The sequence below is a fragment of the Zosterops lateralis genome (genome assembly GCF_965231275.1).
Source record: "Zosterops lateralis genome assembly, chromosome: 1".
NCBI classification, from domain to species: Eukaryota; Metazoa; Chordata; class Aves; order Passeriformes; family Zosteropidae; genus Zosterops; species Zosterops lateralis.
The window spans coordinates 29,720,142-29,743,173 of record NC_139762.1 but is presented as its reverse complement, the minus strand read 5'-3'; the positions used below and the strand labels follow the sequence as shown (position 1 = coordinate 29,743,173).

The 23,032-nt window shown below is 34.2% G+C and overlaps 1 protein-coding gene across 5 annotated transcripts in view; it reads left to right on the top strand.

Moving 5' to 3' along the window:
* Positions 1–23,032, top strand: part of DGKB (diacylglycerol kinase beta) — a 385,657-nt gene that overhangs the window by 246,146 nt on the left and 116,479 nt on the right. For all 5 annotated transcript variants that reach the window (XM_083866610.1, XM_083866608.1, XM_083866607.1 and 2 more), the window contains one exon: positions 3,587–3,651. In XM_083866610.1, the coding sequence (XP_083722736.1) occupies positions 3,587–3,651 (65 nt within the window). The remainder of the gene's footprint in view (positions 1–3,586; positions 3,652–23,032) is intronic.

Genomic DNA, 23,032 nt, shown 5'->3' with positions numbered 1-23,032 from the left:
GGTAATATCATGAAGCATGTGAGTTTTCTTTGCTGAATCCTGGGTTTTCTCCTTCACATCAGTTCTATAATAAAATACAAAAAGAATTTCTCCTCAATTTCCTGGCCATTCACAATATCAGGTACCAGGAAAGGTCAGAATATTTTGCAAACTATATTTCGTTTACTATACCCTTACTCTGTTTCTGTATAGTTTATTGGGTGATTTTAGTATAGCTTTTGACACACACACAAAAAATTCTCCATTGGTCCAACAACAGTTACATGTCTAAACAAGTTGGGCTAGATGCCCCTGCTTGAAACGGCTGAATGAAGTCTGCTAAAATCAATGGTGTTACAAATGTAGCGAAAAAAATCTCACAATTAAGGACTCTTCGCTCTCCTCAGCCAGGAAACTTCTAATGGTAGTTCCTTCAGATTCAGGGATGGCATCTGGTAATTCTGGCAGCTCTTAGGAGACAGTGCTTATATTCCTACTCACTGTCAAGTTCCTATTACTTTCAGTTCTTTCCATTACTTTTAATTTACTTATACCAGTCTATATCCTACTGTCTTAACAAGTACAAGAATACAGACATTGGAAAAACAGAAAACTTAAGTGTAGTTTCTTGGGTGGTGTTTTTTTTTTTTTTTTTTTTTTTTTTTGTTTTTTTTTTTTTTTTTGTTTTGGTTGGTTGGTTTTGGTTTTTCTCTCTTACATTTTTTTCCCCCTAAAGCAGAGGATTATTGTCCTAATGCACAGCCAGCATGGGCTGGTTTCAGGTTTTTTTACACTGTGGAGTTAAGGCTGAGAAGAGGTCCCTGTGCTGGGGAATCTGAGGACTCTACTTTGGATTCAATTGAGGTTTTGAAAGAACAGTTAGGAAATAGAAGCTGAAGGAAGCCTTAGCAGTTCCCCTACTTTTGAGCTTATCTGTGTGTAGTTATTTTTCTAGTTTACAGTTTCCATCAATAAAAGCAGCTCTTCAGCAATTTTTTCAGTGAAATTGACCTGACATGTGCCTGTCTTGTGCTGTGCCTGTCAAAATTAGCTGGTTGTATTACTTTTTTTACCTCTGTTCATTGAGTCAGTTGATTTATTTTGGAGTCAGAAAATGTTCAGGGAGGGGAAAATTTTGATCAAATCAACCTTGCATGGAAACAACTGCCTGTTTGCCATCTGCAGTGGGCATTGATCCCTAGCTTGTTTGTGCCTTACATTTGTTATGCGTGAGTAAGCACATTAGCCTTTTCATTTCATTCATTAGACAGTTAGTCCTTGATTAGTGTTTCCTAGTTTCTGTCAAAAATGCTACTACTCCTTTATTCATTTTGTCTTGAGTCGGTCTTATGCTTCAGTGTGTAGAAAATGAACAGTTAACTACAACAATAGTCCTTTCATTTCTTTTTCATATGAAACTGGCTAACAAATACACTTTTCTAATTCTGGCACATCTAATGCGGGATAAAGTATGAATGATGGGTCTTTCTAAAGTTAACAGAGTTATTATTTTAGTTCAGCTAGCAGGCATTGTTTAGAAGTGTGGTGTCTCAGGGTTTACTGTCAGCTTTATTTCATCCGTCTCCAAGAACTGTGGGATCACCTGGATACTTGTGGATATTTGCCTTATAAAATTGCACATAAAAATAAATTTAAATTAAAAATGAGTGCAGTTTGAGAATACAGCAAGGAAAGTTTTAGATGACAGTATGGGTGACAGGGCAGAACAATAAGGCATTTTTTGACTAACAGCATTCACTTGGGAATTTTGCTGTAATTTCCTTGCAGAACAGTAAAATGTTGAATGACAATTCCATTCCTAAATATAATAGAAAAATACATTAATAATTATGTGATGTGCATAAAGCAGCAAACTATGTACATCTTTAGAAACTAGGTAACATGGTTGTAAAAAAATTGAGTACCTTGACGGAGTAAATAAATTTAATGTTGCTACGTTTAATCTGATCAGTGCTCACAAGCTTTGCCTAAAAATTCTATACTGTGTTACATTCTTATGTAGATAGTGTGTGTAAAATTTTATGAATTATGTACTGCTTTTTACTTGTTATTGTTAAAGTTTATTTTATGTTATCAATCTATCTGAACGATTTTACCTTTGAATTTAATGGTATTAAAGTTCAACATTTATTTTTTCAAGGCACCCTTAAGTTAGTAAACCAAACTTTGAAGGATGGACCAGTCAGTTTTCTGGTGCATGCCCTGCTTAAGATTCTAGCAAATAACAAACTTTTTTAAACACAAAGTGTTGAAACCATGGTTCATATTAGTGGGTACCTTTATATCTGGATTAAATGCTTGCTTATTTGTGATTTAGATTACGGTGATTGGTTTAAATAAAAATTATTTTGAACAAAAATTTTAGTCATGTTTGGAGCCATTGATAAATGATTTAAGTATTTAATTTGAGGGCTTTTCCTCCAAATTCAAATTCTCATTGTTTGAAAATAATTTAAAATGTTGCTAGATATAGGCTTATACTGAATTGAATAGTTCTCTCAAAATTTTAGGGTTTATAGTTCCATAATCTTTTAAGTTGGTAAATAATAGGTGGGGAAGTTCATATATATGATAGTTGGTTATAGTGACAGTTTTATTTGTAGTTTTTCTCAAGTGCTATTTGCATGGAATTAATTTAAATTTCTTACTAACTGAACTAATTCTTCTTATATTTATATTCATATATATCCAGAATTTTAAGACATAATTACAAAGTCATGATCCAAATTGATTTTTCTGTGTTTCCTATCTGCTGCAGGACTCAAGAGTTGGTATATTTCATACTCTCACAATTCATTTAATACATACATTGAAAAATGAAAGATTAATTCCCAGTTTGTAAAGTTTTAACTATTAGTATGAGAAATAAAGATTACATGATCTCGACTGAGGAAAAAATTCTCTTCATACCTCCAAAGGAGATACAAAAAATGCTTTGAAAACTGATTCTAGCACCTCAGTTCCAAACAACTATTTTCAACAACTCCCACTAGCACAATGGGTTAATTCTCTTCTAAATGATATACACTTACAAATATTTCATACAGCTATTTCACATATATGGTATTTGATTATATTATTAACATAATTTACTTAATTTTAAAATATTAATAAAATCTATTTCATTTTAAAATGTCTTTTTTATATTAAGCAATATTTCCAGGATTTCACATCCTGACATACAGCAAATGGAAAGCTTTCTAGCAATTATATTTTATTAGTTTATTTGGTATTTCTACAAGATAGAACTGTATCAATGGTCTTACAGTAAACCTTCACCATATCTGGGTATTATTCACTGTATAAAATTTGAAGACGCTTTCACTACACAAAGCTATCATGTCTGATTTGTAGAAAAGAAGTAATGGAGACTGCAACAAGAATAATAAATTATTAAGTTCAGATGCATCCCATTCTGGGAACAATATACCTGTAAGCTTTCTAAATGATAAGAGTATTTCTCTTGTTGAAAATGACAGTTCACAAAACACCTTACAAATGATGTGCATTGTTTACAGGTTGGATCTTCTGTTTTGCAATTTTCCTGTTGCAGTAAATTTATGGTGCTTTTTTTTTGTCCTATTAGGATGCTTCAATTGCCCACAGATTCCATATCATGAGAGAAAAACATCCAGAGAAGTTCAACAGTAGGTAAGAATCTAAAAATATATGCATATAAAAATATTTTTCCATGTTATGAAGATATGTTCTGTGAGGGGTTAAGTTTCGCACTTCCTTTAAAATATTGATTCTTATAAAGGAGAGGAAATTGGTTCATTTTATATTAAGCATATGCTTCCAGACTACTTGTAGTGTAACTTTTTGATATCTGGTATTTCAACTGAAATGAATAGCATTATAAATAAACTGTTCTCAGAGGTGAAATGTTTGCCTTGTAAGGCTAGCATGGACAAGATGATGCATTGTGTTTGTGAGGATCCCTGAACTGACACTTTTCTATTAGGCACTGAAGAACACTTAGACAGCTGCAGATGGTGATCCTTGTTTCATTCCCACACTCACACTGGTACATTGACAGGGGGCTCTTCCATACATACTCTTAGTAAGGGCAAGTGAATGCCATTTTACCACAGAACTGCTTTTATCATTAAACAACTTCGTTTCTGTAAAAAAGTCAGGAATGAGACTTTGCATCTGTTTCTTATGTTGCTTTCTGAATCTTTAGTGCTATTGCAGAGCTTTTCTGGAGATTAAAAATGCTTTACATTTACTGTAAATTCAGTATCTGGTTTGTTGAGTAGATAACATTCATAATGCAATGTTTATGTTTGTTTCTTCTTATTTAGGTAATTTGGGAAGTAAGTTGTGGTGGGTAAGAGCAACATTTCAGAAACTTTAATTAACATTTAAAGACACATGGGGAGAGAAAAGTAAGATACAACCTAATTTGGAATAAGCAGAGAATGCCTAGAAATAATTATCAACACAAATGTTTTGTCACTGTGAACCTAACCGTAGACTTAGTTTTCCATGAGAGTGACCTGGAAAGTCTTCTGTAGATGCAAACCTTCATAGACCTCAGGATAATAAAATATGCCATGTTCTCATCTAAGAGCTGTACAGAATTACATTTAAATATGTTTGAATGTTATCTTGCTTACTATTTTTTGTTAAAAGTATATATTTTATAGCTAATAGTCAGAATGGGGGCCTTTTTTCCCCAAATACTCCATCTGCTTAGCATCTATATAGAATGACATACTGTGAACCCAAGTTATTTTTAAGTCACATAGTACATATTTGTTTTCTGCGACCTTCTTTTCCTAGCTCTGATGCTTCTCATTCTGAAAGAATTATACTATGATAAGATCTGAACTCCAGCCTGATATATCCATCCCAATTTACTGTACCCTACCAGCAGGACTAGAGATATCGGACTTTTAGCAAACGATGATATTCTAGTCCCTGAAGATGAAGCTAGTTTATCAGTGGTCTTTCTGCATATTTTCAGCGGTTGGCAATTATAATTTATAAAAAGCTCTGCTAATAACATGAGTTTCAGATCAGATTTCATGTCACAATAAATCATATGCCATTAATAACATCTGCTAGCAGACTCACCTTGAAATTCATCTATATTTTAAGGAACCTGATATTTCTAACATTATCTTAAGGAAATTAGTTACAAAAATATATAGTCCTAATCCCTATGTACTTTGGTACTGTGATATTGAAAGAACTTGGAAAAAGCAATGATTCTCTAGATATATAAAGATTATTCAGAAAGGTTATGCCGTTCAAAAAAATAGTATAAAGACTAGAGCAAAGTATAATACAAACTGATATTTTCAAATGTGTTTTCTTTTGTGTAGTGAGGGAAAAGAGGGGTTCTATTTTTGTTCAATAGAATTTTCCAGATGATGTTAGTTCACAAGTACTTTTTTTTATTACCACTTATTTGTGTGTTAAAGTAAGTCCATCACATGTTGCAGCAGCACTTTCCTTGAGGGTATGAAAAGAAACCCCTTTTTTAGTTGTCTGCTAAGCCCCAAATCTTAATTCACCACAATGTAGAATTTTCTATGCACTCTAAATTATTTAGGCTCAGCAAGTCCAACTCGAGTCTGATTCATAGTGGGCTCCATAGTTAACAGCACCTGCTCCTTTGAAAATCCTACATTACTCATTTGAAAATCCTACACTGTCATATGGGCATATCTCTTGTGATTTAAAAAAAAAATTTCTTTTTTGCTTTTATGTTAGTTTCCTTTTGCCTAATTTTCCAACATTTTAACTTTCACAGCTATCATTCAGAGCAGGTCCTTGCACTGAGGTTCTACTCTGAGAAATGCACATGCAAAAATTTTCCTTACTGAAGAGAAACTTTGTATTATGTGCAGAGGTCTTTTGAAATACACAGGTGTTGTATTTATTTCAGTGAAGTAAGTTAGGTAAAGTTTAGAGAATCTTTATACATTAAATCTTGGTAATGATCCTCAAATTCCTGAGGATATTCCTTGGCACTCTGATCCCAAGGTTTATGTGTTAGTAGAGTGCACTAATAGGAAAACTCCTGACATATATTCTACTTGTGTGGAAATCAAGCCTTCTTGGACTTGTTTATCTTTGCAAAATGAAGTTGAAAGAATTTTGTAAGACTTAGGCAATTTTAATGACTACTAGTCAATGTTGTGGCATTCTTGGAGCTAGGTCACTAGTTCTTGGGAGCTGTGTCATATTTTGAAGTTCCACAGTATTTACAGATTTTGGACACAAACACTTAGTATTACTGACTTACTAAATATAAAAAGAAATAAATTTAGGTTTAGATTTCTAAATTCTCTAGAGGTAGTTAGACATAAGTCTTTGGAAAATCTAAGTTTAAGTATGTATAAGTACTCATGCACTAAAAATCCATATTATCAATTGTTTCCTTTGCAATGAAGCACCTGGCTATTTGAGTTTCTTAAGAAATTGAAATCAAAGTCCTTTGTGAAAAGAGCCTTCTGTGTTCAGAAGCTTAATTTTCAATGAAAAAATACCTTATACATGCCTTAATATCTTTATTATGTTAACCTTGTAAGCTGTGATATGGAATGGCTCCATGTAGTTTTCCAAATAAGGCTCAGCATAAATGCCTACCAGTGGTATTAAAATACACATTACTTGTTCCTAAACCCAGATCTGGAAGAGAAGAATTCTGGTGATGGTAAAATAGTAAAGAATGGAAGTGAGAATACAGTAGTAGTATCTCAAGCTCTGTCAAAAGAATGAATCTTAATATGCCATTTAAATTATATCTTTTGATCATTAGAACACTATCAGAAACCAGGACTGACACTCCATTTATATGTGTTCATAAAGCCCAAAATCTCAGCTGTCACATTACCCACCCTACAGGTCTGAAGTGCTCACAACCTTGTGCTGGAGAAATCAGTTTCCTTCCCAGCATCCTGTGCTTAAGAGTAGGGTCAAATTTTCCAATATAAGTGTGGAAAGGCTGAGTTAGTGCCAGTGGGGAAAAAACTTGTAAAAGACAGTATTTCAAGTAAAAGTATCATTAAACTAGGACATTCTGTTGAAATAATGATTCAGTTAGGCCAAAATGCCCTACAGGGAGATCTGTGTAAACATCATAGGCTTGATGCTGGGAATAACAGATGTATGAGTTATGTGACTGGAATATACACAAGGAAACAAAGAATACTTTCAACAAAAAAATAATTCAAGTAGATCTTATCTTTTCTAAAATCATACTCTGTTCAATTAGGCATAATAATTTGACTTTTGGCATCCCATAGAATAAAAGATATTTTATAGTTTCAGTAAACTAAAGTAGGATTTTTAAATTACAATTACAGTCTTAAGTACACTGTCTTTGAAGATTCCAAACATCAATCTATTTCCATCTTTTATGAAGAAAATCTAGAGCAGAAAAAGTTCCTAATAACTTCATTTATGTCATATTCTTGACAATATACTTTTGAGATTCCCTGTCAACTCGTTTAATTATGTTTTTATTTTGTACATTTAATCTCTAAGAAAGTTTTTAAGTAATAGAAAGTACTGATTTACCTTGTGCAGGTGTTCTCCAGGAGAATAAGGAAAGGCACAGTTATAAAAGGTAGGAGAAATGGCACATCAGTGCATCTTTAGCAAGTTATTCTGGGTATCTCAATTTGGGTACTGCACTATACAATGTAGTTTTACCATCATATCTTTAGTAACATCAAAAAGAAAAGGAAAAAAATCCTGTCATGCATAGGCTGTTACTGTATTCAAAAGCTTTATTGTAAGGGATGTGTAGTCCTGCCTGGAAGCAAAAAAAAAACAGAACAGAGTTACTCCACTTGAATACTGGAATTGAAGGCAAGTTCAAGTTTTGCGACTGAAAGTTTAAAAAATTAGTTTGAGAGCAAAATCAGTTATGACAGGGTGAATTCAGTGGTCTACTCTCAGATGTACTTAGCCTTTTTTTTAAAGTTAACTTATTTTGGCTTAGAATCAAACAGTCAAAATGTTTAATTTTGGATAGAACAAAACTATTTGGATATTTTCACTATTCTTCCAGTTTTTCAATTTGGGTGATGGAGTTTCTTGGATTGAATCACAACCACATCTTTTCAGTGAATATACTAAGCATCAACACAAAATTCCTAACATCAATTGCAGTCATTTCAGCCTCTCCATCTACCTCTCTTCCCTTCCTGGTTGTGACTGATGTGAAAATGTTTAAAAAAGAAATCACTTTTAGTCTCTCACAGAGAGACCAGATTGCAGACATCTGTTACCTGTCCCATTGAACCCACAGGTTCCTTTTCAAAAAAGGATAAGGTTCCAGGGAACAATACCTCTGAACTCAGGCAGCATTATTGCAACTGTAGTCATGAGAAGAACCAAAGCAAGGTGAAAGTATCTATGATAGAGCACAAAATATTTTCCCTCAGGCAAGAGATGGATCGTAGTTAGACAACATACTCTGCCTAGCTCTTGGTTGTAATGTTTATAAGAGAGAAAGAAATAAAAAAACAACCAGCATGTTCTTTTGTCAGACTTCAAACATGTAGTAGCTCACCTTTATAAATAATACCTGAAGCGCATTATGTGTGCTTGGGTTGGGACAAAGGAAGACAGTTGAAGCATAAAGCTGGTTTAGCTCTGTCTGCTGTCTTCGGAGCAAAATCACAACAGTTTGCATCTGCAGTATCTGCACCTCTCTCTGATACAAGATTTCATGTGTTTATCATTTCTCTAGAAAGTGCTAATGGGCTAAGGCCCTCTGCTTGAGAGACTTCCTTACTCCCTTTAACATTTTTCTATAGCAGCTGTCTGGGAGGCTTGTGTGGTTGGAGAACCTTGGGTTCAGATTCATGAAGACTTAGAGGCAGTGTGATGTATAAAATGTATGCTAATTAGGAATCCCTATGTCCTGGGCATCCCCTGGGATTTCAAAGTACATCTCTGAAGGCAGTGTGCTGTATCAGACCATAAGCAGAGCAAGTGAATTTATATTTGTATTCTCAGGGTCTGCATCTATCAAATTCACTGCTGCCAGACTAAACTGGGTTCAGGCTTTGTCAGGCACTTCCATATGAGGGGATCACCATTCTGCACCTTTAAAAACAAATGTCTAACATTTATACTCTTACTATTGACAAGAAATGGGAAAGTTGTCTTTTTTTCTTTAAAGAAAGTTACATGTTTGTAAGATATGTAGTGATGCCTCGCTCTTAAAAAAAAATTGTTTCGTTAGAAATTGTTAAGTGTAGTGTATTTGGGTTAATGTTAAAGGGTTAAAATCATTACATTTCTAGGAGACAGGACTGTTTATGGTGCAGAATCATACAGAGGGATTGGCCCCTCATCCATCATGGAAGTAACAAACTGTTGATTCACAAAAGATCTATCCATATGCTACAGCCCAAGGTCAATAAAATCAAATTTTCTTCAACTTGCGTCAGGTTAAGAAATTTATTGCAGATGATGTTTCCTTACTCAAAGCAGGTCACTGAACCTTTTCTATGTATTGAAGTGCCTAGTGGATGTTTTATACATTCCTTAATTAATTAAAACTACTGCCTTTTATTACAATGTGTTAAAGGCAAATGTAACTGTAAAGGAATTAATTCTTGGTGTCTTCAACAGTATAGTCACACCATTTGAAATAACAGTGAATAACACAATGATAGAAAAAAATGATAGAAAAAGATTTCTAACTTCTTTAAATTGTTGTAAATTTGGATGTGAGAGGAGTCTATAGTAGATACGAAAAAACTGTAACAAAACTGCTAAACTAATGCTTGCTGTTTGTTCTGTGTTGATGAGGTATGGTCAAGTATTTCTATGCCAATCAATAAGGTTATTTTCCTTGTTTTTCCATGAACTTGCAAAGTAAAGCACTTCGGAATAAAATTGGGTTTTAACAAATACTGCTCTTTTTTTAAAAGGGCTTATAATCAGAACTAATGAACACTAACATGAATTTGCAGCTTCAAGCGTCATTTTGAATGAATTAATTTTCAAATCTCAGAAGTAAATGGCAAATCTTTACATAAGTTTGATGTGGCTGTAATTCATGTTTACAACAGATGCTGGGTTTTATAAACAATTAAGCATCAGCCCTTTTTAATATATGTCACAAACTCAACAAAACCGTCTTTCAAAATCCAGTCAAGATTGCTAAGTGGCCACAATGCACTTACGTATAATATGATTGACAATATCCAATCCATTAAAAGCAATGAAATGAATTGTTTAGGGATAATTTTTACACTTCCTATTTATTAAACATAAACACATTACTCTTTAGTACAAAGAAATTAAAATTTAATCAGAACAATGAAAACAGTTACTCTGAACTGTGGGTGCTTTATGGTGCTTTTTTTTAATCCTTTAATTCCGGTAATTAAGCCCCTACTACAGTTCCCACAGATAGTGGGAAGAACCCAAATACTCCTTTAGTACAGTACAGACTGACACAATGTACAGCATGTGCTTTTACTTCTCTTGTTCTTTAAATCAAAAGAAATTGGGTGCTAGATTTGCTTCAGATCCTGAATCTTGTGACTAATATACTCCAGGTTTAAACTCTACCCTCTGCAATTTGGAATTGGTTTATATCATATTAGACAAAGTAAAGTAATTGGAAAGAAAATTTTGAAGGATTTACCCAGTCCTCCTGACCCTATGTTAGTACTACTGTTCAAAATGCATTTTTAATAGGTTACCTGAAAAGTAATGCTTTCAATCACTATGTCAGTTCCTGGTTAAGTAACCAAAGTTCTTAGCTTTGTTAATTGTATAACTGAAGTAATTTTAAGTATGTAATATCTCAAATAAAGAACCCATGTCAACATCTCCATCATTTCAGATAACATTTTCCATTTGCCTCTTTACCCCATCTGAATGTAGTTTGCCTGGCTCATGTCTATGTATTTTCATTTAAGTGATCTGACTGTTTTCTGATTTGGTTCCAGGTGCCTTTTTTTTAATTGCAGAAGGTTGCATAGCCCTTTCTAAGAAATGTGCAAGGCTAGAGGTATTCCCAAATTTATAGGATAAAGTATAATTTGTGTATCTTGGAAAGTAAGGTCAAGCAGATTTCTTTAACCGAAAGTTATTGTCTTCCAATTTATATTCTCTTTTTATTAACATAGGATATATTTTTCCAAAGAAAATATTTTGAAAATATTTGTTTTAAATATCATAGAGCAATTAATGTAATACATTTCTATGAAAATTGAATTATAGATGCTGCTGTACAATAATGCCTTTGTTAGAACTGCATTGTTGCTTACATTGCCTTCGGAATCATTTTGGAGTTTGGTTTTACTTGTAAAATAATACTGACTACTACTTCTTTTTATTTCACCTGATAGTGACACAAGTATATAATCAAAACTGAGAGGTATTTGTCTTCATATTGAAGATATCTTTAGCATTTATATAACCAAATTTCTTCTTTCTATTCTTTCATAGTTATCTTTTCTTTTTATATATATTTTATTTTGTGTTATGCAATGATAGTCAAAATATTAATTTTTTCAGTGCCTTTGTGTGTGTGTGTTTATGAAACAAAATTTTAAATAGATTTTTTAGAAAAAAACACAAAAAACATCACCAGAGAAATGTATTGACTGACTTCTGATTTAAAGAGAATGGCTGTTGCTTTTTCTGATTTTTGACACTACTGCTATTGAAGCCAAATGTATCTAAGAGATAAAAATGATTTTAAGTTCTATTGTCTGTCTTTCCCTCATGATACTTCATAGTCTGCCTAACAGAAGTTCTGATGTGTTTTGGGAATACTGTTTTGGTCATTTATGCCTTTGAGACTAAGTAATTCCTAAGACAGGCTTACCCATTTTAGGAGATTTCTGTGTGCTGTCATGGCACTGAAGGAATCCCTCTCTGGCTTCTCTTACAATTCTATTGCTGAACAATTGGCAACTATTGATCTACATCTGCTTCTGAAGTAGAAGATTAATGAATGGACATTTTCTCTCTCGCTGTTGACACTAGGATTCTTTTCCCTCTGTCACAAAGAGAAATTGAGAATTTAAAAAATTTTGCTAGATTGCTAAGACAAAAAGAATTTTTATTCAATTAGCCCTATATTTGCCTTTCAGGAAATACACATTGTTATGTATATTATCTGTCTTGAGTGCTCTCTAATGTTCAGTTCTGGTTTTGGTAAAAGGCTTTAGATCAACAAGGCATGTGGCAGATTGTTGGCTAAGGGATCACTATACCCCTGCATCTTTCCAACTCAAAATATCCAGGAGTACTTTGTGGGGAAACTGCCAAGACAGGATACAAGATGGGCAAAGAAACATGTGGGAACAGTGTAATTTAGTTATTGTTTCTCAAAGTTTTAAAGATTAGGAGTTACAGGATTCTGAATTCATTACAAATCAGAGAATGGGCTTGGTGTTCCTGCTATGTTCGCATGCCATGGCATAATATGGACTGCAATAAGAAAAGAAGAAAATCGTTGGACATAAAGACTGTTATCTAGTAGTTACCTGGAATTTATTAAGACTGGAAAGTTTTCAGTTAAATCGGGTTTTAATCCCTGTAAGTCAACTTAGTTATGGCAAAAATTAATACTGTTCTTTAGCTTAATATTAATTGATATAAATTTAAAATATTATAGAATTTAGACTTTTTTTTCCCTGATGAGCTAAAATTCAGGACCAGAATATCTTTTGAATCCCTGTGACATAGGTAGATGTGGTAAAAGCTACCTAGGATTTCAATTTAATAGTAAGAGGAAGAAGTTGTTAGTTTTGCCATTTTTCTTTTTTCTTTTGTTCAAATTAGACTTAGGGAACAGCTGCAAGTAACATGGTTTCCTGATTCTTGAGAACCTTTCAGTTACACTGTTTTTAATAAAGATTTGTCCATATGAGGGACAGCAAGGTCTGTTAACCTTTCTTGCAGCATGCTATTTCTGAGCCAATTATGAAGATGTCTAAAGGCATCGAATGCTCTTTGGAACAGTAACTTGTGATTTGGGAGTATAATGGCCAACTGGAAAACTTTCTCTGTGGTTAGCATATCTGTGCTCACAATATATAAAAAACAAGGGCAGAATTGATTTTTTTTTTTTTATGAGCTAAAATTCTTGGATTTTTTTCTTTTAGTTATGTTGTTTTTAATAATTGTAGTAACAGCAGAAGTAGCAGAAAGCTTCCTAAGTGTTTTGGATTTTGATAGTAGAGCCTTGAAGGCTGTGTTAAGTTGTCAATCTAGGATTTTTATCAAGATTTTGTTGGTGTTCAAAGAAAGAAAAAAGTGTTAATCAAAGAAATATGTTCTTCTTGCTGATATGAGGCAGCTGACTATTCACACTGAATGAAATCTTCAATATGTTTAGCTGCTTGGATTTCTTAGAGAATTGTTGTGTAAATCTTCACTGAAAGTGATGTGGGGACATAAATTTAATTGATAAGTTGTTCTGGGCTTTTCAAATGAAACCTGAGTGAATTGACCTAGCTAAGTATGGCCAAAAAAACCTTGCAGCAGGAGAGCTGCACTGCAGCCATGGAGCTGTTTCTACACTGGCATCATAGTGAGGGCAGTCAGCCAGGCAGAGGGAGCTGGGGTTCAAGTCCCCCTTCTGACAAGGAATAATCAGATACACTCTTACTCAGAAAGTGTTTCAGTGACTAAATGACAAAATAGGAGCAGGACTACAAGGCAAATTCAAATGCCATAGTTCACAACTACAGAAACACAGAAAAGAAGTAAACAGGTGGGAATTTGACTCTGTCATGAGGTTGCCAGATGAAGAGGCAGTTTTGTATTATTTAAAGTCTGGTGAAATTCTGAGTTTTTACTATATTGCTTAAATTACTAAAAATATTTATCCCCTACTTTAGTTATACAAGCAAAATAAGTATCATGGAACCTGGGCACCTCTGCTGCAAAGATAATGGTTTACGTATTGTATATTATTATCTCCATGCCAGAATTAGAGATTCCTAACTGCTTTTGTTAAATCTAGAAAAGGAGAGCAGCAGCAGAAGACAATGAGCCAAGAACTGCCAATCTTTTGTGTAACAAAGGGCATGAAGACCTGTGGTGCTAGCTAGGTGAATGGACACTGAGAGTCACAGAGGTAGACAAAGATTCAAGAGGAAGAGATTTGCATGTGCTTGGACTGTGAGGGTATAAAAGCCCAGAGGTCCTTTGTTGGGGGTCCCTCCTCGGAGGAACAAACTTGAGTTGTCTGCACTGTGAATAAATTGCATTATAGAATGAAACATCTGAGTCTCTGCTATGGGAAACCTAGAGCTGAGCTGGTGAGGAAAGCTGGTCTGACCATGTGTGTGGGGGGGTGTATGGAGGAGTAGACACCTGTCAGCTTACTGAGTCTGCCCTCTCTGAAGGGGTTTCAGTCCCAGCAGCGACAGTATCTGGTGTTGGGAACGTGACTGCCAGAGTCTCGTGAATGGTCAGGCTGGGTAGTTTTCTTAACAACCTACCATGCCCAATGACACCAGAATAGTAGGATGAGGGAATATAGGCATGGTGCAGAACAGTCTCTGTCAGAGGGACATATGAGACACAGCAAATACTGCTGAAGACAGAACTACTTAGAGGCACAGAAAGAATATGCCTGTCAGGCTACCCTGAACCTTCACTATATCTGACAGTTTCTCAAAATGATTCATGGACAGTCACAGCTGACCTGTGTAATGAGCTACTTCTAAGCTGGATGGCACTGCAAGGTCTGTGTGAAGCACAAGACCACATGTTCTTCTGCTGTTTAGGGTAGATTTAAACTACTAAAGGACAAGGCAATACAACTGTGGCTGTTTTGCTTATACTTCCAGAGCCATCTGACTTGGCACTAGCTCTGCTGTTCTGGAAATGTGCTCCATTAAAAAATGGAGATGTGGCAGAAGTTTTGGATAAAATGTATGCACTGAGTACACTGGATCACAAGCTAGTGTTTCCTAGTCTCCTATATTATACCAGCTTCTTAGTCCTTACAAAATGTATTTTAGCTGTCTCAAGTGAAGGAAGTCTTTGAGATTAAGTTTTAACTTAGAAATTTGTTCTTGCTATAAGGCACACTCATCTTTTCCTTCCTGTGGCGTCTTAGGACTTCTCTTGTTTCTCTTTCTGATTTGACTCCTTTTTTCCTTGCCTTTCTTGACTTAACTTTGTTCCTTCACCTTATAAAATAATCAAGGGTACAGATTTCAACAAAACTATACTCTTGGTTAAGAAGGATTTCAATTTTTATTATAAAGCTAAATTAAGAGCTGCTTAATGCTCATGGTTTAGTATTTTAATAAAAAGGGAAAGAGAGAAGCTGATAGAGTAAGAGGAAAATGCTTTTCAGCCATGTCTCTTACTTGAAGTCTTAAATGTTGCTTTGTTTTGTGTATTTATTAGTTTTTTTCTGAGACCTGTATAGTATATTGTCTATCTTCTATGTAATATTTTCATTCTCTGTGAAATAAGGTGTAAAGCTGCATGTAGTGTACGGTTCCATCAGAAAACTCTTTGACAATGTAAATTTAAGTAATAAGATCATAAGAATGGCCATTTAATGCTCTGAACTAGTAGCACACTAAAACCTGTAGCTTGGAAAAGGATATGATCAGTTTCTGTGCCAAAATTTTGATGCACAGTGAGAAGTGTGTGAGAGCTTCTGGAGGTGCAATCCCTTTTAAAGCATGTAGAGAAGTGATTTTTGTCATGGAAGTCTGTTCAGAAGTATAAAGCAAGGTATCAATGCCCCTGCAGATTAACTGCTATCCAGCTTTTCTAGAAATAATTATTTTTATGGAGTTTTTTGGGAAGAATTCTGACATACCTAACTCTGAATATTATCTTGTTCTGTTGTTCAAGAATTTAGATTTGGAGATAAGCACAGACCTGTTCCGTGGCAATGTCAGACTGTATCACTGAAATCCTGATCTATCTGAGCCTTTATATTTTTCACCTTTTGTTGCAAGACATGCTTTTGATCTTCACAGTTTTAAGCTAAAAAATGCAGCGAGATGGAATTTACTATAAAAACAATGACTTCAGAGCTTGTTTCATTAACTGAGGTACTGTCTTCTACATTAAATTAAGCAGCCTCCAATATTTCAGACTGATTGTCTTATTTTACCAGACTACTGGTAATGTCTCATGTTTAATATCACAGAATATTGAACAGTTTTTATAGCTGGATACATCTTACCCACAAGGCACAGGAGGTGAGCTTGTAGCTATATCAGATAATACTTAAGGAAAATAAGTATCTTTATTGTTCTTAACCTTAATGAAATTCTAGATTGCCCATGAGAGGAAAGTATCCTGCTTTCTGGAAGGAGGAAGAAGTATGTAACTAGTAAAGCTTCCTCAGAGATGGTGCTGAGCAGGAAGTGGTTTCCCTCGTGTAAAAAAAATCAGAACCTTCCTTCATGACGGAAAGGGGACTTTGCCTCTCTTGAACTTACTGCTACAATAAAGGCTGCAGTGCTTGCTTGAAATATGACAGTCCCAGCTGTAACCCCCTGATTACTACTCACCTTCTCCCTCTGTGCTGCTTAAGTAAAGTACAAGTTGCCTTGTGCCAGGCGACTTGGGGTTTTGTTTCTCTGTTTGTTAAATGGTGAATATTTATTTAAAGGAAGCAGAGCACCTGAACAGTATAGGCTCATCCGAGGGATTTGGAGGATGATCATGCTGTCCTGCTACCAGGGTGACAACTCCAGCAGGTAACCATGAAAACTGTGGCTAGAATTGCAAAGGTAAGAGTAGTTGCCTTAGATGTTGGTTATTAATTTATGCCTTTAATGCAAATACAGTACACACAAACTGTGTCCCCTAAGTCCCAGGTGATGTACATTGACTCACCACAGACAGTTAATAAAGGGTAGCTAAGTATGCTTTTACATGTAGCTTTAAGCTGATATTCCATCTGTTAGATAACAACTCTTTATAGATGAAAATTCCATTAAAAATTGGCTTCATTATGTGTAGGGTTTTGTGGGTTTTTTTGATTTTACTGCATAATACAGCCTAATCAAAGATATCTAAAAATAATCCAGGTTAGGTCTACATGGAAGTCATAATATGTATCCTGAGACGGGAAAAAACCCAAAAGTAACAACCTGCACTGAGAGAACTATATTTTTTTACTGCAATGGCCGGTGAAAGAAAGTCTTTAGTTACTACTGAGCCCAATAGGATTTCTTCGTACAGGGCAGACAATATGACCCTGTATTGGTTTACAAGATGGATTCCTGTATGTAGTTACAAGTTGTGATATTCTGCAACTGCTTTACAGAAATTCTTTGAAGATGTGGAGATCAAATTTCAGTCTTAGGTAGAATGATATTTTAAATAATAATGTATTAAGTATTTTTGTCAAGATTTCTACTTCTTTTTGCATAGGTCAGTCTAAAGATTTATTACAGGGGCATCTTTGGTAGCACTTCAGATTATGTTTGCCTTTGTTTTGTCTTTTAGGTTTTAGAATATTAATTTTCAGCTTTACTGAAAAAGAGCTAGATATAGAGAGATGTTAGTTTTGTCCCACAGCTTAAGATGAAGATCAAAAAGAGGAAAAATAAATTGCATCTAGTTTGGGTTTATTGTACACTTTCCACATTGGAAAACAGTGAAAATAGTTTAAATGTTTTTTAAGATATAGCTCACCTTAATAAAAAATGCACATAGAATATATTTGTTTCTTACCATTTTAGAAACAGTTGATACCCTCATTTGTACTTCATAATCCACCACAGTGAAGGCTTAATAGACCATTAAAGAAACGGTGGGAAGTTAATTTTAATATGTAATGGTGTGAGGGGTTTATTTTTTCCTTAATACAATGAAGCTTCTAACAATTTTATTTGCGAAGAAGATGATTATTTAATAAAGTGACAAACTGTCCCACTGATAGGATACATTAATTTTCTTCTAAAGCTGTTCCTTGTACTCCATAAGAAGGTGATAATTAGGTTTGCAGATTAGAATAACATAATCAGACCACTTGTGTGGATGCTTGTTAAAATATATTTTCCTCTTCATATAAGCCTCATAATAATTAAAAACTGTTTAAAAAGAGAACCATTCTTTTTCAGTATGGACTTTTTAAATGAGTCCTAATAATATATCAAGTTATTCTTAAGCTAATTCAACTTTTTAAAAGGTTAATATTTGAAAAAGAGTATGGGAAGTGATTAACTGGTGAGTTTAAGTATTAGCATTAGGTTTTGCAGGAACACCTACAGTATAAAACAGCGCTCATTCATATCCTGATTTAATTTCTTCCACTGTCACTCCTGATTGTTCCATTTAATCTTTCTTAAGTCACATAAAATTATCTTGTATGTGTAAATTAACAATCATTTTCTAATTTCACTGCAAACTTTAAGCACTGTCAGAGAAAAAAATATACTGGCAGTGATTAATTCTCTATTTTAAACAAAACTAAATGCAGTTACTATTGAAGTAGAGTGCACACAGGAGGGTTTGGGTTTTTTGGTTTATTTTTTTGGTGAGTCTGGACTCAAATAAAAGCAGCAGAGAAATAGCAATGAATGTGAAATGAGTGGTTCACATCTAAACAATCAGGTTTTGTGTCTATCACTTGAATCAGTGTAACATCCATTGACCTTAGGTTTTAAAACATTGCAGCCAATTTCCTTTGCTTAGGATTTGTGTAGTATTCAGTACTTCTTAAAACTAACTTCCTGGCCTAAGCCCAAGGTGGGAAGTGTACAGCCTAAGATCATTTAAAGTGTCTTTAAGTGTTCCAATTCCTTCACTTTCAATAAGATTAAGATTTTTTTTTCCTGTAGTTCAGTGAAGTCTTATTCTAGGGAAGAGGGGAAAGTGTATTTTTTTGGTATTTTGTTTTTGTTTGCAACAACCTTGAAATTAATCTTACACTAAAGAAGAAAAATTGTTTTCTCAGTGTTTCATCAGTGTGTTCAAACTTTCAAGATCCAAGATGTTTCATTACAGCAGTTATTATTAGTGTGTTGATAAAGGAGGGCTAACTTAAACACTAAAAACCCCAGCATGTTCTGGCTAGAAATCACTTCGATTTCAAACAACTGAATGCAGAAAAAAGTGTTACATTAACAAAGGTTCTCTGAGTTATTAAATGCTACAGTCATCTAATTTGTACATACATTCCAGTAAGCCTAACTTTGTTTGCACAGTTCCATATGTATATTTGATATACTGGCCTAATCAACTTCAGGTTGTTGTGGGGACATGTTTTATGAACAAATAAAAAGTCATCAGATTTTTTTATTGCCGTAATGAAAGAAGTTAAAGAATATTTTTTGTAGTGTGCTAAATATACATACGGAAAAGGACAAATACTCAGTCATTTTCATTTACAAGAATGGATGCAATACTAACTGATTTAACAGCAGTAGATTAATATTATAGATGCAGTCATGAAGGGATTTATAAAATACATTTTTAATATTATTAAGTCTTTTTTAAAAGCATTGTTGGTTATTAACAAAATTTTCTTATAATGTAAAGTAAATCATATGACAAAGATTAACCACTGCTCTTACCCAGAAATTAATCAACAATGGTCCTTGAAGCCTGTAGGCCAACAATTTTAAAACAATTGACCCTATTTCTCCCTTTCTAAATAGGTGATTCACAACAGTCATCATGGTAAATAGCTACTTTGAATGACATTTTACATAGCAACTCTAGATATTTCTGCTTGAACAAGACATGCATAAGGCATTCAGGAAAAAGTTGAATTTTTAAAAATGTCTCAGAACTGCATAAGTCTTCAAGGTAGCAGTTAAAAGGTATAATTCCTTTGTTTTACATTGTGGGACAAGGTGATGTAGGTGGGGGGTTCTGAGGATATGTTCTTATCCTTGGTTTCCAGAATCAATAGCCTGGTGAGGTGAATGGCAAACTTTTCTTTTAGGACTTTTGCCTTTTAGAGGTAAGCAAACAGCCTAAAGATGGCAGGATTATCATGTCAAATCCTCTCCAAGGAATTCTTAACACAAGGCCACCTGTAAAATGTCATAAGTGAAATGTTGATGAAGAAGCATGACGGTCTCTCATCAGTTTGCAGGCTGAAAGCCTTTTCTATATGCGACAAGTTTTTCACAGGTTCAAAGAAGGACCTGTAGGTTCAAGAAAGTGTAGAAATCCTGTTACAGCTCTGTGTAGTGGCCTTCCTTACATAGAAAATACTGCGATGTTGAAAGTTAATGGTTTATAGAGACCCAGCTTCAACTCCAAATTAAAAGAGGAAATTATTACAGATCCATGATGTCCTGCCTGATCTGTAGTTTTAATGTCGTCTTAAGAGGCCTGGCTTTGTCTTTAAAACAATAATTTGTGCTTTAACACCCTAGAAATCATTGGAAAATTAAAAAAGACAATTTAAATTTAAATTATATCTACATCATTAGCTTTTTGTGTGTTTATAATTGCTCTCTCAGAGTCCATGAATATATAAGAGCTCAGATCCTAGAAGCCTTCAAGGATAGTGAAACAGGTGTGTAAAGATAAATAAAGGTTTTTCAGGGAGCCTAGGACCAAACTGATATTCCTCTGGAATTCAGCCCAAGGCATTGACTGTCAAAGGATACATCATTCTTTTTATGTATGCTAGAAACATATGCAATAGTGAAAAATGTGATATAATTTGAAGAAAGATTTTTTTGAAGTAGAAATAGGTAGTGAGCTTTGTCCCTTTCCCACTTTGCGAGAAACTTAGTAATCTTACTAATTATTGCAGTGTTTATTGATTACATTACCAACCCAAGTCTTCATTTGCTGCAAGGGGCAGGCAGACTGGGCTTTCCTAAATGGAAAAATATTGAACATTAGCAAAATTATTGTAGGGCATTAAATGTTAAAAATGTCTTTGAGAGTAATAAAGGTTAGAAAGTTTAGCAGGTCATCACACTCTTTTTCTTATTACTCAGATTTTTAAAGCATTCAAGTGTTAACCTTTTGAAAAGGAGAGGGGAAGAAAAAAGGAGAGGACAGATGATTGGGAGATTCTTAATTATCTGTTTCTGTAAAGAAGGTGTAGTCAGGTCCAACCTCATTCAGCTGCCAACACTTGCATAAAGCTGCTGGAGAGAGCTCCTGTGAATACCCTATTGCAAGACTCTAATTTGAGATAAAATAATGCATCTAACTATACTGTTATCAATAATTGATAGGCACTTAAGAATGTAATTCATTGAAATCTCACCTCTGGCCCAACCTCTGCCACTCCAGGAAGAAACGGACATAGCAGTTTTCTTTCTGGTTTTATCCAAGTCATTGTGTGAGCTTTATAGGAGATTTGAACAGTAAATTGTACACAATAAACATATAGAAGGAGCCTGGCATGAAGTAGAGCCTTTCAATAACAGTGTCTGCATTTTTTTTTTCGCTTCTTTTTACCCCTCTTCAAAAATATATATTTAAAAAAAATACCACTTTGTTTGGTTCCCCACTAAGAGTAAGCTTTTCTTTGAATGTCATCCATTTTCTAGAATTTTTAAAAATTGAAAAGCTTTGCCCATTTGACCTGCTAATACATCTCAGTCACAGTTCACTGCGAAGCTGTGACAACATGCACAGTGATAACAAGGCAGGCTGTTACATCCCCGTTTTTTTAATCTTCACTATATCAGCTTTACTGTGACACAACTCATCAGGTTTGGACTAATGTAATTAATTTATGAGATTCCACATAACTAAACTAGTCACTTGTGAATATATCCAAAGGGATCTTTCAATGCTGTTAATCTGGGTATTTTTATCTATTTTTTTGTATAACAGATTATTTAATCTGCATATTATTAGATGAGTGCCTACAATATTATTTCCAGTTTAAGAATACCTCTTCTCTTTCATGGAAACCAACAAATGAGATACTATACCAGTATTACCCCCTATACCACATTCTTTTCCAGCCTCAGTCCTGTAGAGTCTAGAGACCCAAAAAGGAGAGTAAGCGATGTGGTTCTCTTACGCAGGAGCATGTGTATGAACAAGATATATGAAGATATCATACACACAATGTGATGTTTGCTCTTTTCATGAGTTCTTGAAGCTCGGGGGCAACAAGATTATGGATAGTGGGTTAGGTAGCTGCAGTCACTATTTACAAATCTTTTAGAGTTGTTATCACCCTAGGATAGTTTCATAGGTTTAAAAGCCACTTGACTTTAACTGTTTGTTCTATTTTCTAGTAATTTAAAGTTGTATGATCTAAAATTTGAATTTTGCTGATGAAAAATTAGTTTGCCTTGATGTAGTATGGCCTAATTTGAAAAAGAAAAAAAAAAACTTGCATTAAGTTCATTTCCATTGAAACAAAGGAAGCCTTTATGTACTCACTTGCAAAAAAAAAAAAAAAACCTTCCTAGAAAAAAATGCAATACAGACTTGGCCACTGGTTTAAGTAAAAGGGCACAAAATCACCTGTGCATAAAATCAAGGCAAGAGCTCTGCAATGCATTGTTAAACTTTTGAACAGCCACTGCTTGATCAGCTGTTAACTAGGACACTTTATCTGTTGCTGTCTCTAGAATAAGGGAAAGGGTTCTGTCTCTATCGCATCATATTTGTTCACATCTTGTTTTTAAGAATTCTCTGAGAACCACAAATAATTAATTTTTATATTGATTTCAATGAAAATCCATTTTATATCCAATTTTTGAATTGTATTATGGTAAGAAGATTTGAACATTTTGGTTATTCTCTTTCCCTAATCAATGCTAAATATTGAAGGTAATTACTACAGCTCTGTGTGTGAATTTCATTTGATTCAGCAGGAGTAACCTTGATAAAATACTCTGTTTTGCAAAGGTGCCCTTTCAAGATGCAAATTAACACAATTATGTTAGTTGAAAACATATTTTGGAGATATGCAATCAAAATAATAAACTAGTTAAATAATGCTTGCATGTGCAATCATATTTGGTAAATAAAAAAAAAAATTCCTAATAAGAAATTTGACAAGTTTTGCTTAGTGCAATTTTTAATTCAAGTTGTACATAGTTTCAGTTTTATGCTGTTGTAAAAGTGAGTGCTTCTTTGGTTTTCACAGCAAAGTAGG